The 16,697-nt window shown below is 45.2% G+C and overlaps 1 protein-coding gene across 2 annotated transcripts in view; it reads right to left on the bottom strand.

The window, feature by feature from the left end:
• The window catches only part of PHB2 (prohibitin 2), a 41,802-nt gene that overhangs the window by 4,039 nt on the left and 21,066 nt on the right, over positions 1-16,697 (bottom strand). For both annotated transcript variants that reach the window (XM_069650597.1, XM_069650596.1), the window contains exons 2-5: positions 2,434-2,570; positions 2,126-2,210; positions 1,684-1,763; positions 524-708 (exon numbers count right to left, since the gene is read on the bottom strand). In XM_069650597.1, the coding sequence (XP_069506698.1) occupies positions 524-708; positions 1,684-1,763; positions 2,126-2,210; positions 2,434-2,560 (477 nt within the window). In that variant the 5' untranslated portion in view covers positions 2,561-2,570. The remainder of the gene's footprint in view (positions 1-523; positions 709-1,683; positions 1,764-2,125; positions 2,211-2,433; positions 2,571-16,697) is intronic.

Raw genomic sequence — 16,697 nt, forward strand, 5'->3', positions numbered from 1 at the left:
CGTGTTATGGAACAGTGCTGGACTACAAAAGATAGTCTGTGAAATGATTCTGGATAGCTCATGAAAGGTGTTAAGTGGGTCTCAGATTCAATTTGCTTCGATGGCACAAGGTATATTAACCAGTGGTCGAAGTGAGCGGGAGCGGTCGGGAGCGGTGCTCCTATACTTTCTTTAATTACCTTTTACAGCTCCTATACTTTTATTTTAAAAAGAAACCGTTCCGGAATGGTTTTGTTTTAAAATAACAGTGTAGGAAGAAGTTGAAACTTGTACTTTCAGTGCACTGCATGGAACCTTCCCTTAAACAACAGGTTCAAGTGTTTGGGGGGGATGTATTCTGTGTGGGAGGGGACGTGGCGATGGGGTTTGTGGGGAGCAGGTGCAGGCCAGCAGGGAACAGGGCTCCACTACTTCGTTTCGTACACTGATATTAACCCATTTAATATCCTTTGGTACTTGCAGCGCCATACCAAGTTCTGGCATACATTTAGGTGCAATTGGAATGTGTCCAGTTAGCACAAACCTGAGCTCTCTGGGTGATCAGCTGAGAGGCATTAAATTTCGCCACAACGCTTTTCAGCACCTCGTTCACAATCGATGGTAGGACACGTTCCTCGTAGTCCAGCCCCAGGCGCTGGTATAGGGTGGGCAGCTCTGCTGCGATGGGGCGGGAGAGGACACGTAGTGTAATGTTCACCATTTGCAAATCTGCAACACAAAGATACTTTGCTGTGACATTCTGCACACCCAGAATTTCCCCTGACCACAAGGGTTTGTGGCAACATAACTGTACAAATGCCCTGGGTAGCTTTACTTTAATAGCCCCATTGGCACTTTACAGATATTTTCTGACTGATTAGTCCAGTATGGATCTTCTTAACGTTTAGAAAATCAGGTACACGCCTGAACACATTTCAGAAAACGTTAACCTCCTGCCCCTTTATTTTATTAAAACCACCAGGAGCCCTTCAAATGAATAATTATATCCGAGAAAAAACTTTGAACTAAAGCCTTCCACCCCGCATATGATTGATCCAAGTATTCCCTCAAAGTCCCCCTGAGGACTTAATGTAGTTCCACCCACAGGGTTCCAAAACATTCCCCAAATTGCCTAGGATTGGAACAGTAAATTATACCCATCTACAATATTTTTGGTGAAATGACTAACTTATCTCCAGAGTTTTACATTGACTTGTCTTACTTCGGTTTTAAAATCTAGCTTGTGGGACACTGATGAGAGAATATTTAGTATTGCGCAGCAGCCCACAGCCAATTTAGTTTATTTTTTCCATAGGTTGTCTCCTAAGCAACTCATGGATAAGCACAATACTTATTTGGCAAGACTTTTGTACTCCAAAAGGGGTCCAGATGCTCAACGGCGCACTGCTGTGCCACTTCATGAACGTACTCGAGCACAGTCCACCCAAGGCTCCTCTGCAAGAGTGCTTCAGACAGGGGAAACTCTTCTAAAATGGTTAGCACAAAAGGAGGCGTTCTCGCTCTCTTCTGGACAGCACAATCCGCACATTGATTCAGAAATGTACTTGTGAACAAAAGCATGTGCTCAACTTACATCACCCTTCTTACGATATTACATTCTATAAATTGGTTTGCAGCTAAGACGTGACCGACCGTCATCAAGGTTTGGTGCCATTTAACAAACCTTGCTATGTCTGCATTTACCTTTGGACCCTGTGGGCGAGGATATTTTTCGTGGCTTTGCTCGGATATCATAAATGATGGGGTATTGGATCCAGGGAATCCTAGAAAGAAAATATAAAGTGATATGTGGTGAAATGCACTCACACGTTTGTTTACACTCTAAATAAATACAAATGCACTCTCACTGAGGGACAGGGTCCCAATCAGAGCCAATTCATACTAATTAACGTAGGGGAAGTAATTTTGTAGGTTATATCGAGGGCTGTAAACATAGGCGAGGGCATGGAAGAAAAGTATATATGTTCATAAATGTATACATGCGCAAGCAGAGTAAACGCATATTAAAGATAAATGCACTTCCCAGTCAAGAGGACAAAGCAAAGGTCAAGAGTAGCTCAAGCAAGCAAAGCATTCCAATATGTCCCTTCCACATGGCACTCCTAGAAAAGTGTCAGTGCTGTACCTGAGGTGTAGTCCCTCTGAAAGGATGGTTTCTGGCTGAATACCTCCAATCCGATTAAAGAAGATGGCTCTGTGACCGCCTTCCACTGCAACCAAATGGAGAGAGCAAAAAAAAAAAAAACTCACAACTGTGACAACAATATGATAGCTTTGTAGTCCAAGTGGGTCTATCTGTATGGAATTCAACAGTATTAAACGACCATCTCCTCAAAACACTAGGATGCCCCTCCCAAGTAAGCAACACATTCTGATATCTTAGGAATTCCTTGTTGGTTGTAGACATAACTGGACCAGGTCACCTCCACTCACCTTGGAACATGGACTCCCTAACGGTGTAAGCTACAGCACCAGCCCCCAGTAACAACTTCAGGGCTGTGCCCATCCCTCTTGGCCCGGCAGGAAGGCGGCCAGCAAAGTCCTTCAGGTTCTGTGCCATGTTGTCACTCCTGAAACATAAAACCAAAAGGAATATTTGACAGTTTTATGGCGCCACGCTCACTGAGTGAGGTGAAGAAGAGTCAATAGGTATTCCATTAAATGAAAAACTATCCTGGAAAGAGCATCTGGCAGAAATGAAACTAAGACCACCGAAATTAAGAATAATTTGCTAGCATTTAATCAAAACAACAAGGGGTTATAGATTGCAGCCCATAGTTGAAGCCTATAGACTAAAACTAAAAAGGTGCTAATCTCTGTATCACTATATGGAGTCGAGGTGTTCGCTCTAGATGATGTAGCATGGGTAAAAAAAGGTGGCAGAGAAGGTGGCGCTGGACATGGAGAAGATGTGAGCGGATGGGCTCTGTGAGCTGGGCTGCTGCAAGTTAGCTGCCCGCTGCCAGAAACGCTCACCTCCGGTCGGGAAACGGAGGTGCAGGCGGAGAGTCCTGGCCCCGTTACAGCGCAGGGAAGAATCCGAGATGGCGGCTGTGTGAGCTGCGGTCCAGCCTACCAGGAGAAGGCCATAGTTGAAAGGGGAGGCTAGCACTGGGCAAGAAATGCTCATAAGGCTCTGGACCGGTGGTTCGGTGGGGGGCAGGAAGAGACATCAGAGCCAGCCACCACCATCCTAGCGGAGAGGCTGGTGAGCAGTGTCAGCACTGCCATCAGTGACCGATAGGAGCAGCGGAGACCGCAGTTCACCCGAGCAAGAGTAAGTTCGAACCATTCCCTGGCTGTCACAGTCCCTCACCTGCAAAAGCTCAGGGGGGCGACAGCCCTGGGCTGAAGAACTAGGGCAGGACCAGGCTGTGGAGAGCGAGGCCCTCGAGGGCCAAGAGGCACCGGGGAGTCAGAGTGGGAGCAAGATACCAGCCGATTCGCGAGAGAGCCCCGCTGGTGCCGGGGCCAACCCATTGGAGTCTGACAAATGAGCATTTGGACTGCGCTTCTGATGCAGCAATCTTCATAATTGGCGAGCTTGCAGCTTTGTGGCATCCCCTCCCCACATCTTATTAATCGCTTGGAAGGGGGGAAAAGAGACCCCTCCTAATGCATAAAGATAGGGGGTCTGATCAGCCGGCCCGCCCAAAGGCACAGTCGCCAGTCAGTGAAGGGGAGCCTGCAGCGGTGTTGGAGTTTGGGCTCAGAAGTTGATAGGAATACCACTGTGGAAGTAATGGATACCCCAGCCTCCCAACGCAGTGGGAGCACCAGCAGTTACCAAAGAAGTACTGCAAAGTATGAACACTTTCCAGGAGAAGCTGGCCGTGTGAGGGGTCAGAAATGAAAGCCGGACACAAAGGTTAATAAAAGTCTTTAACCAAAAACATGACCAAACGGGTTGTGAAAATGCCTCTCTAACCCTGCTCTAAGAGGAATTTCCCTAACTATAACCAAAAAACTAAGGATTTGCCTTAGTTAGGATGTCAGAAATCAAAAGCCATCCTTGTGTCCAAATGTTGTATCCTGACCCTCACAGTACAAACAAAATAATAAAGCGACAAGGGAAAATGCCTTTAACCTGTATGATGACTCTGCAGAGTAATCACTAAACCCCAGCCGAATGTCTCCTCCCATGTGGCCTGGGGAAGGCAGCCGCTACCTGATCATAACCCTGGGGGTGGTAACATACGGGACGATCACATGGGAGGAGACAGCTGTCAAGGTGAAGGGGCGACTCCTCTAGGAGAGTCGCAGTATTCAAACTCTTTTGAGGACAAGATTCACATAATATCCAAATACCTAATAGCATACTATCAATGTACAATTCCCTCTCCTAGAACTACCCAAACAACAGACTATGAAAAATCTGCTAAGCAGCAAAATTGGTACATTGGAGGTTCAGAAAGAAAATAAATTCTGCCTTTGTATAGAGGTTTTAAAAACGAGACTAAATCACAACTTCCCATAAACTTGCCAGTTCTCAGTTCACAAATCAGTCAAAGTTAAATATAAAAATATCACATAACACATTATGGACTTCAGAACCCATAATGCTTGTGGTACTGAGATGAGTTGATGAAGATGAAAGGTACCATGAAACATACTGAGTGGTCTAGTTGCTGTATTGAGAAACACCTGAGCGGGACATTTAAATTCAGGGCTGAAATTCAGGTGGCAGAAGATGCTGATGGAGTAGCAGAGGTGGCAGCAGGACTGAATGCAGGATATGCAGGGAGAGCAGTAGAAGCACCAGGTAAAGCCGACGCATGGCCAAGCAGAGAGAGCGCAGCTGGAAGCGGCATTGGGAAAAGTTACACACCATGCGGGAGACAAGCTCTCAACACGCCATGAACCGGTCTGGCAAGAAAGCTGAACCATAGACCTCACAGAGCTGTCAGAGCTCCTCCAAAGGACTGTGCTTGCTGCAACAGTAGTACCTGAACAGGCAGCAGTGCAGACAGATGCAAGGAGATATGCTGGAGTACCCGCGAGTGAGGAGACGACAAAGGGAGACCGCTGAGTTGGCCTGAGACGACAGGTGCTCTGGGGCGCTCAGCATGAGACATTTAAATAGAACTTATGATTTTGAATATAGAACAAATGAAATTAGGCAGCCAGGACGCAACTTTCTTTATAAGGGATACATGTAACCCGCATTGCCAGCAGCCAAGAGATTGCATAAGAATAATACAAAGGCTGCAGGAGCACAAATCTCCTTTTATGAAATACCAATGGGGAGAAACCTGTAACCTGCATCGCCAACAGCCAAAAAGCTATAGAAGAGTAATACAGAGACAACTAGGACACAACTTCCCTTTTATGGAATACCAATCTGGGGAGATCTGTAACCCACATTGTCAAGAGTCAAGCGACTATAAAGAGAAGCAATTATTGTTCAAACCTCTTTGCATAGGATACTGGTGTGGAGGATCTTGTAACAAGACTTACCACTGAAGACAAATGTAGTTGTAGTTTCCATCCTGACAGGCAAGTAAACCAGGAAAGGGACCATTAGTGATTAGTCCTGGCAGCCGAGTGTACCAGGAAAGAAGACGATTTAAAGTATTGTGGTAAAAAGGCGTGCTGGAAAGAACTTGATAATGTTATCTGTTGCATTACCAAAAGTAATTGCTAAACTATCCTAACAAAAAGTGCTTCCTTTAAAGAAGAAGTGTGATACGCTCATAATTACTTGGCCTTTTTGAAGAGAACAATTGCCTTGGTTTATGAACTTGTGGTTCGACGGAAAACCATTTACTTTGCCAAGCAGGAGACTGTGGAAAATAACAGTTGTTTTGATTTGTGACCAAACAGGTGTGAAAGACATTTTCCTTGCCAAGTGGAAGGATCCAATGAATGGAAAAGACGTTTTGGTCTACGTTGAATGGAACTTTGTTATTGCACAGAACTTTATTGAATCCAAAATGTACGCAAGATATTTCTGAATAGATCCAGGGGAAGGGAGTTCAACCAAGGTCACAAGGAGTACTTTCTAAAACCTTTGAATTGGTATTTTGTTTTGTTGAACTGAAGACAGCCAAACATTCCATGTATAATTTTGTTGTGTGTATTAGTGTGAGGGGCAGAGACTTTTTGGACACTAGGTCAGTTTTCTTTAGTTTGCTAGGTAGGGCCATCTTTGTTAGGTTAGGGAAAAATATGCATGTATCTCACCCCTTTTAAGATCATAACAAATGCCAACTTTTGAGAAAGCTATACCTTTGTGTCCGTCTCACATTTCTGATCCCTCACACCTGGTACTTGCCAAAAGTATTCAAAAATAAAAATATGACAGCTCCAACATAAAAGTTCCCCAAGGTAACATAACCTTGGTTCCACAGGCTGGCTCCCTTCCTTGGATTCTTCAATGGGATGGCAATATCTCTTGTTGTAACAGTTCTTTGTGTCTCTCCTTGGGGCACAACAAACATGCTAGGTATGAAGGCGTTTTACGATTTGTAAGTCTTCCTTTAACACCAGTTACTCCTTGAACACAAATTCCTTCATAATTCAACAAACACTGTCCTTTCTGGACTCTTCTTGTAGGTTTGCAATGGGCCCGGTATAATCTGCTCCCCGGACTCTTTATACACTCAACTGGCTGGTGTGCTCCCCTGCCAGGACGTCTTAAGCATTTCCAATTGCCTGGTATACTCTCGTATTTTCATATATATGCACAGTCTCTCTTTATATTCACAAATGTATACCTTTTCCTTGATTCAGTATTTCTTATGCTTTCAATGTTCATTTTCAGTGTTCCCCATATTGACTTTCCATGACCTTATATACCGATAAGGGTTGCATTTGTATTCGGCCCTTTTGACTTACAAATAGTTTTCTTCTCGTTTCTGTGGCATTACAAAGGTCAAATTGTGTTTGGCATGGACACCAAAACGCCTCGGGGTCCCCAATTCACTTGGGCTGACTCACCGGCTCTGCCTGGCATCTTCGGCCCTGTTCGTGCTTATGTGCACAGCTCTACCGCTTGCCTTCCTGTTTAGACTGCCTTGACTTCTCTCTGCTTTCTCCAGTGGCTCTGCTCCTTCACGTCACGGTGAGGGTAATGCTACTTCCTCCAGCTGCCTAAGGCCCAGGGATCATCTTGTGGTTCCTGGTGTTTCTGCAGCCTGGCTTGCTCTCACACCGATTCCTTCCCTCTTTGCTGGTGAGCCCTTTGGCTCTGCCACACCGACTCGTGCCTCCAATTTACGCCCGCCTTAAAGGGAGATGCAATGTCTCCTCCTGAGCTCCTTCTCATTGTTTGGTTTCCATTTTTAAATGTCCCGGGCATAGGTGCTTTTCCAAAACAACGAGCACGTTCATTGAGCTTGAGGCTCCTGCTGTTCTGCATCATTTCCTTCATGCTCCTCGTCTCAGTACTTCAGTGGTTTTGGGAATTGAGTCCACTGATGTCAACTGCACAGTACCTGGAGAGGTTTATAGTGATTTTTTCGACAAAGTTCTACATACAAAAGTTTCGAAACAAAAGCATCGAGAACAAAAAGTTTCAAATGCATTTAAAAAAAAAAAAAAAATGATGGGGCTTCCCCCCTCTAACCCCGTTTTCTTTTTAAAACAAACTTTTTTCTATACGAAACACAAATTCAACCTGTAACATGAAAAATAACGCATTCAGAAAAAAAAATTCTCGAAACTTTGTATTCAAAACATTTGTATGTAGAAACTATTTTTTCGAAAATATAACTGGATACCCTTGGAGAACCTCTCTCAATGATTTCATATGAAAGATCAGTTCTATATGAAGGGGATTTAGAACTGAAAGGTTTTCTTGGAGCTTTTACTTTCCATACCATGGATGGGAGTTTGATTTGAAGGATGTTGGAAAAAGGTTTCTTTATTTTCCCAAAAGGGGGCAACATATGCATGGTAACAGGCCATTAGGGTGTTGGGGGATCATGGGGTCTTTTCAATGGGCAAATGGGGGATAACACGCCTCATCCAATGGGGGGATAACACGCCTCATCCAATGAAGTCATAACATTCCCCCGGTGGCTGTCTCCACCCATGTGTCCTTTGTCATATAGCTGCCCCCAGGATCAGGTAGAGGCTGCCATCCCCTGGCCACATGGGAGGAGGTTTCTGCCGGGGAATCCGCGATGATCCATTCACAGCCGTGACTTTTCAAGAGCAAATAGCCTCTGTCAGAGGTGACCTGAAGCAATCGATAACTGAGATCAAGGGGGGCTAGTTGGGCTGGAGGCTCAAACAGACTCAGTAGAAAGGGCCTTGCAAGAAGTGGTGGAAGACACGAGAAAGGATGAGGTGGTCGTGGAACGCTTGGTGAGAATAACTCACAACTTGGAGATTCAATGTGAAGACCTAAAACTTTTCAGCCGAGTGAATATCTGCATTAAGAACCTCCCAGAGGACGTAGCAGATAAGGATCTGAAAGTCATGGTTCAACAAGTTTTCAGCGACCTCATGGACAAAGACGCGAGTGACACGGTCCAGTTTGATGTCTCCCGGTTACATCACGGATTAAATTCAAATCCCTCTGCATCATCCACAAGGTGGCCTGGGCCCAGGGACCATTATCTTCAACTTTATATTATTAAATACCCCTTCTCTAGCTCCAACTCTCTGTAAAGCGTCTTGGCAAACAGAGGGCAGGTGGTCGTTCCTTTTCCTCAGCTGGCTCCCCCCTAAACAGCCTCCCCCTCCCTCTGCACCTTGAGCAGGATCTTCTTAAAAATTCCAGCAGCTCCATAAGACTCTCCTCTTTACCTCCTCCTCTCCCCTGCTAATCCCACTGTTGCTGCGATTGGTGTCCTGGGCCCTTATGCATCTTCGGGCCCATGCTGTGACCTCCTGCACCCAATCGCCCCAGCTCCTGTCTTATCTGCACTTGCACTTACAGCCTCCGCCCTGGTGGCTCGCACTTACACCCCTCGCGGCTGCAGGTCGTATCTCCAGGCCGTGTAGCATGCAACATTCCTAGCACTTCATCTGTGGCTCACCCATGAGCTCAGGCTCCACAATACTGAGCCCCTGCCTTCTACCTTGCTGCACTTGCATATTCTGAATACTCACAAGGCATAGTAGGTATGCCCGGTCCCCCCCCCCCTCCCACTGCCCTCATAGATTGTGATATTAATGTATTTCCCACTCCTGCGCCCTCCCTTGCCCTGTGGGCACTTTGAAACAGTATTTTCTTATTGTATAAGCGCCTAGCAAGCAAAGAATAAATAAAATAAAGATGGGATCCATTGTACTGGACTCAAAACATCAGAACCAGGGACAAGACCGAGAGACGTCCTGCTGGCTCTGGCCTCATACCCTCAAAAAGAAGAAATACTAAGGCCACTAGGTTCTCTGGCCCAGTCAGAACGGCAAGGAAGGTCAGCTATTTCAAGACATCTCACAGATTACACTGCAAAAGAGAAGGGAGATGGGACTGGTGGGAAGGTCCCTCATCCAGAAACAGATCAAGTACAGATGGATCCTTTCCATTGTTCAGGAGAACACTGGAGAGGGAGGCAGAGCGCTTTGGAGTGAGTGGTCGACGGTGCACAGGCCCCTGTCCTGGAAGGGGCAGCCCATCTTCACTGAGGCAGAAAGACTGTCAACTGCCTGGGGGGAAATCGGGGTGGAGGGATGAGTACAGATGCAGTGAGATGCCAGGCACCGAAAGGAGTATGAAGGGTCGGGTACAGGAGCTGGTGATTAGTCTGTTGTGGTAGCAGGCAAAGCGAACATGAAGCAGCTTAGGGGGTTTTGTGGAGGCTCACTGGAGTCCGTTGCACTTCCAAGGCAGCACTTGTTCTTACAAAGGGGTTTAGGACACCCTCGGGTTTACTTGGTATAGGGTGGTCATTCCTAGGGCATAGGTCCAGTATCCTGAAAGGGCTATAGTAAAATCGCAGGGGTTGTGTTTTATTCATGTTTGTTGGTGTGGGGGATATTGGAATTGGGTAATGGGGGTTGGGGTCCAGAGATGGTGAGCAACCAAAACGCTCCCTCCTACTCCTCGAGAGCGTGGAGGAAGAGGGTGGGTCGGCTATCATGGTCAACATAAGGCCACAGAGATGGGGCCTTCCGGGAGATAAGGAATGCCATGTTTAGCGATATGCATGGGCGACTAAAGATTTTATTGCAAAACCTCTTACGTTATATCACGTGAAACGATTCTTAAAGAAGGAAAAGGCAGAGATTGTAGCGCTGCAGGAAGCACATTAGGACGGAAGAGAGGGGCAGGGTTCGGCTTTGAGGGTTTTCCCAGATATTCCATGCAATAGCAAAAGGCAAGAGATGTGTGGTCATGTTGGCAATTAGTAATAACCTAAAGCCAGCGGTTCAGGGGATCAAGGAAGTCAAAAATTGGCGTTTCATTTTTATAAATGTCGTGGGTGGTAATAGTAAGTTCAAGGGGCCAATGTGTATGTCCAAATGTGGGTCAGGATGGTTTTCTTCTTAGGGAGGTTGTAGTGCAACTGAAGGAGTTTGCAACGGGGGATATTATCTAGCTGGGAGATTTCAACATGGCATGAGACCCTGTGAAGGATAGGAGTCGGTTCTCCTAATCTGACAGTAAAGCCCCATGCAAAGCTATATAGCATCTCAGACAATTGGGAGGGCTGTGCACCCCCGGGATCATGGGTTCATGTTTTATTCCCATGTACACAGCTCTCACTCTAGAATCGACAATGTTTGGCTTTCCGTGCAGCTAGTGGGATGGGTAAAGGGGATTGATCTGCGTGCGATATCTCTATCCCCATTACTATCTGTCTGCGCTGGCCAAGAACCAAACAAAATCTGGAGCAGGCGCTTCGCCATATAATTGCTAAAGGATATGATCCTTGCAGGGGAAATATAAAATGTGCGGGTGTATAGTGCGGCCAAGAGTCAGCTGAAGATGCTGTGAACCGTGGGTTTGGGGGCGGACAAGTCACCGCTGTACACCAAACAAAAATACTATGAAGGCTAACAAGGCTGATAAACTGTTTGCAAAACTGTTACGGGGTCACACCCTTTAACAGTTATGCTAACTGGTGGCCAGGACCACTGAGGCAATCCGGGACTTGGTGGTGGTGCGGGTTCCACTTCATTAACGATAATGGGCAAATAGCGAAGGAATTCTGGAAATTTTGCTCCTCATTTTATACCTCGGCTTCCCCTCCCAACGCCCCCCAGATACATTACCTGGATAGCCTGTCCTTACTAAAGATATCCCCGATGGATAGGGAATGTCTGAAAGCAGACATCGCAAAAGGAGGTAACTGAGGTTATAAAGAACCTTCCTATAAATAAATCTCTGGGTACTGACAGCGTCCCTGCTGTTTTCTATAAATAAAAAATAATCCTGGCGTTAGTCCGATGTTAACTGCCGTTTTCAATGTGTTCAGAGCAGAAGGAGGAATCACTACCTCGATGGAGGCGGCCACGGTAGTACTACTTCCCCCACCAAACACCCATTTCCGAGACCTAAAAACCCACCCCAACCGTTTCCCAAAAATAGTTTACCCTTTAGGCCACCCCTAAATGCATTCACTAGGAAATTTTCGATATAAAAGGTTTGAGGTATAATCTCTTCAATATAACATTTTCGATATAAACACTGCATACCGACAGCATAAGGAGGGTAGCGCATTTGATTGTAAAAGGTAGCCCCTGCATTTCTCCCATCATTGGATGCCGAGAAAGCCTTCAACCGAGTCAAATTGTCGTTTCTCTTTAAAAAACTATCGCGTAAGGGTTTCGGGAGGATTTTATTGGTATGGTAGGGGCGAGCCATCGGAACTCGTCCATACGGCTACTGTTCCAAAAGAAAACTTTCCGATCAAATTAGGTTGAGGGATGCCCATTGTCACTGCTACTCTGCACTATATTTTTGGAGCCGCTACTCGCCCATATGATATCAGAGGAGGCGTTTGGAAGGAAAAGTACATAAGATCTCTGCGTTCACAGATGACATGTGGCTCACGCTTACCAATCCGGCGGAATCTCTGAACGCATCTATACGGGTGCTGGAAGCAGACTGGGAAGTGGCAGGCTTAAAGATAAACGTGAGCAAATCAGAAAAAGTCAAATCTCTAAGCCCGGGGATGGCGGGGCATTGGGGGGGGGGGGGCATTGAAGCAGGCCAATGAAGGTTTAGTCCTTTAGCTGGAAAACAGAGGGAATATCTTATCTGGGAGTTACTTTAACAGGGAATCTCGACTGCTTATACATGACCAACTATGATCCATGCTTGTTTAAAGTGAAAGAGGACTGTCGAGGTGGGGCCCAATCTCAATAACTTGGTTGGGAAGAATTAATGGTGAAGCTTCCTAGGATCTTATATCTATTCCAGGCACTACCGACTAGAGTACCACCCACATTCTTTAAGCGTTTGAACAAGCTAATATCTGAATTTGTGTGGAAAGGGAAAAGACAGCAAGTGGCCCTTAAGAATTTAATAGCACCCATGCCAAAAACTGCTTAGCACTTTCGAAGTACTACGAGGAGGCACAGATTTGGGCAGTTAAGCAATGGTTTAAAATGGACACGAGGAAGATTTGCGAGTGGATGATTAGGGCAATGGGGGGAGGGGAGCGGGGGAGATCCATTTAAAGGAAGTCCTATGGTAACAAACTCCAAAGGCCCGAAAATATGCGCCTTAGTCTTATTACTGGAGGATATCTGGGACACGCTGGCCAATAAGGAGGGATTACTTTGTTCACCATCCCCATTTACCCCGATCCACTGCAACCCACACTTTGCACCGGGGATGGGCTTTCAAAACATGAAAGCTAGCGGGCCGTTGAAAGATTAGAGATCTCTTTCAGGGAGAGTGAAAACATTTGAGGTATGTCAGGAGGAGTTTGGAATAACAGAAAGGGATAGATTCCGATATCAACAACTTGGCACTGGTTGTCACCACTGGGGATGGGGCAAGCAGCAACCAGGTCCCTCACTCCATTTGAAGCGTATGGGGTATCACAATCAGGATCTAGGATGCTCATCTCCCCGCTGTATAGGATCCTCACAGACAACACAAAAGACCAGCAGCTGTCCTACATGTTGGCCTGGGAACAGGCACTTAATAGAGCCATGCTGCAGGAGCAGTGGGAGTTCTCAGTGGAGAAGTATTCAGAGGTTGACAAAAGCTATTCGGCTCAGGGAAATGTGGAGCAAGAGTATGATACAATGGCATTATACACCTGCTAAGCTACAGAAAATATTCCCCCGAAACGGACCTTGTGTTGGAGAGGATGCAACGGGGTACTGGGCCCACATATGGTGGGATTGCACATTGTTGAAGGTGTTTTGGTCCACAGTAAGGGCAGGCTACAAGACATGTTTGGGTTTGGCTGGAATTGGAAGCTGTAGAATGACTCCTTGGGCTACGGGATCCAGGGGACGCTCCAAGCAACAATCTCCTCTTCCTTTTGACAGCAAATTGGCTGAGTGCACAAGGTGGCAGTCTAATGTGGTACCGTCCAAGCAAGATTGGGTACAAAAGATATGGGGGTTTGTGGCTATGGAATGGGTCACTTATTCCATCCTAATGGAATGGGCAAATTTTCATCAGGAGTGGCAACCGATCTTGGACTTCCTACAGGATGACTAACAAATCTAGTTGCCCACAAAATGTGAGGTTGTTGACCCTACAGTAGGGAGGGCCCAGGGGACTGGGGCAGAGTCTGGCTAGGGGAGTGAATGGGGGCATTCTGTATGATTTAGATTTGAGGGGGGAGAGGCGGTTGTGAGGACTGTTATTTATTGTATTTGGAAATGCCAATAAAAACAGGTTAGCAAAAAACTGAAAGGTAACTTCTGGGGTGATTACTTATGTTGAGGCAATTTTGCGCCAGATAAACAGAGAAACAGGGCTACCGATTTATTTTTTCTTCAAATGGGACACTAACTGGCCTCATATGCAGTCATATACTCATGTAAGATCCGACAATGTTTTTTTTAATTCTGTGTAAATCATCTAAACACAAGAAAGGTACTTGAAGGCTGGCGGCATGTTCAACACAGAATACGTAGGTTATTTAAGGAGATAAGAAAGATGGAGTCATTGATTGAGAAACTTCTATGTTGAATGTGTGACTTCAAATACAGAGAGAAATCTGGTTCTTCGTAATGCGGGCCAGGCCGTTGCCGAAGTTCTTTTTGCAGCTGCCTCATCCTTCGTCCCTCCTTTTTCAGCTAGCTGCACCCCTCACCAGTCCTATCTGGCATACATTTTCCTGTTTTCCCCGCAACCCCCGTGTTGCCATTCGGGGCTACATGGAGCGCCACATTTTTCCGCCATGATGGGGCAGGGGATCTCGGACGCCAATTGTACGCTCCGGGGGTGTCTCTTCACCCAATGTACTGGCTGCTCTAGCGTTGAGTAAAGAAGGAGACGTCAAAGTGTATTGCATTAATAATGTTTATTATACTCCAGGCGAAAGGTAGGCTACCTTAATAATGATACATCCACTGTTAATTAATCTGCCAGCTAATGATTCAGTGATTTTTGGAGGCGATTAGAATGCACTTGTTCAAGTTTTGTATAAACTCCTCTTATGTACAATAGTTATCTAGTCAAAGAAATAATGGCAAAAGGGTACCAAGTGGACAGAATACATGTTGTATTTGTATTTTATTGAATTTATACGCTTCAATCATAAGCGCTTTACAAGAGGAACAGGCAAAATACAACAAATATTACATAATAAAGTAATCAAAACCTGAAAACAGTACAAGGAACAATTTACATTATTGGTAAGGTTAAGCGTGAGTGGAGAGGGTAGTTATAGTAGTAGCAGAAGCAAATGATGATAGGGAGGTGAGTGGAAGAGACAAGAATTAGAGAAGCACAGAAAGTGAGGTAGGAGGGAGAAGAGCTGAAGGAGAGGGTGAGGGGGTACTAAAGTGAAAGAGGGAGGAGGAGGTGTGGGTAGAGGTAGGAGCAGAAGTAAGAGAGAAAGCAAAAAGTGTTATGGAGGTGAATGGAAGAGATAGGATTTTAGAAGTGCAGAACGTAGGGTAGGAGGGAGCAGAGCAGATGGAGAGGGGAAGGCGGTTCCAGTGGAAAGGAGCGAGTAGTTGGAAGGAGTTGTTGTACGATATGAACTAGTTAAATATAAAAAGTTATGATCCTAGTGGGAATGGGTATTCATGGAGGAGTGACAAGAGGCTTAGTGCCATAGATCAAAGTTATGCAAGTAGCACTGTGCTTGCTAGAATTAGGGACATGTGTATTGGTTTTAATTCATCTAGCGACCATGCTTGTATAAGCATAGTGATGGACTACTTGATGATACGTTATGCACCATCTTTCGTCAAGATTCACCACAACACCAATTAAATATCCTGGGATTAAAAGAACATTCTAAATTGCAACGCCCAAGTCGAAAGTCGATGAATGAGAGATAAATTAAGAGAGTAGGACAATTTGGATTGGTCATTGAAATTGAAAGACAAGTGGAATCTTTGCAACTATTTGTGACTAGAAATAAGGATGTTATTAAATATGCTTTCTGATGTGGCAAACGCGCGCTGTGCCGGGAACTGAAAAACGTTTAAAAAAAAACAAAAAAACAGCATGGTCACAAGGCAAACTCTGCCCATCACAAGGCAGTTTGTAATCTAAAAACTAAATACACCAACTGGTTGCAATCTCATATGGTCTCCATATGGACAGCCAGATGACAGCAAGTTACCCATCATAAAAAGTGGTAATGCTAACAAAGTTCGGGCGAACACTGCAAAGATATACTAATAACTCTGCTGCACATGAGAGGAATCCTATATCAGAGGAAAGCTGGTTAAAATATGATAAGTTCAAGACACCATCGCCCCTCAGGTCCTTTTTCGAGTAAGATGGCTTGAAACCTTATAACTACACTTATCCTGCTATCGGCATGAGACACGGCCTGGCGGACTAGCAATCATAGTACTAACAAAAAAGACCAATTATTTAAGAACGTCAGTCTTAACAAAAGAGTGGCTGCTACATGGAAGGAATCTCTTATTATTCTGGTTTACAAGGAAGGCGGAGCGAATATGACCTAAGAACTATGGATTATTAGCAATGTTGGACTCCTCAGCTAAAGTTTTGGTTTGTCTCCTGTTAAATGAATTGATAATCATGTGGGCAAAGCAAAAGAGGCTCCTTCATCCTCAGAAGTGTGGTTTCAGACAAGATCATTCAACAACACACACCACCCTCAACATGCTGAAGCAGCTATGTACAGAACAACTATTAAAATGTGCCTCAGTAGAACAGGCTCTACTTTTAAATCTCAAATATACAGACATTCGCCTAAAACAGCAATGTGTGTTAGCCCGAATGCCATTTCATTTATATATAGTAGATCTACCATTTGCCTTAGACGAAGTTAACAACTTTCCACTAAAACTTGGTAGTGGCCATCTCATGGCTTGGTTACGTTGATGTCGTACTAATTATGGACCACACAGTGATTGGGCTGAGAAGATACACCACAGCACTATATTCAAACTGCACATGAATCTGGCTAAAACAAAGATTATATTGAACACTAAGAGAGACAGACAAACCAGAATTCGTGCCTTTATTCACAAGTCCAAGTTGTTGAAAAGGATACATACTTGGGTACAGTCATAACTAGTGATCGCTTTAACTGGTATATAAGAGAGCATACAGCGAAAAAAAGCATTGGTGAAATTCCATGCGATTAAAACGTTTCGCATGTGAAACTTCTGGTTACTCA

This window comes from Ambystoma mexicanum, chromosome 3p (genome assembly GCF_040938575.1).
Source record: "Ambystoma mexicanum isolate Mex_15411 chromosome 3p, UKY_AmexF1_1, whole genome shotgun sequence".
In the NCBI taxonomy this organism is placed as follows: Eukaryota; Metazoa; Chordata; class Amphibia; order Caudata; family Ambystomatidae; genus Ambystoma; species Ambystoma mexicanum.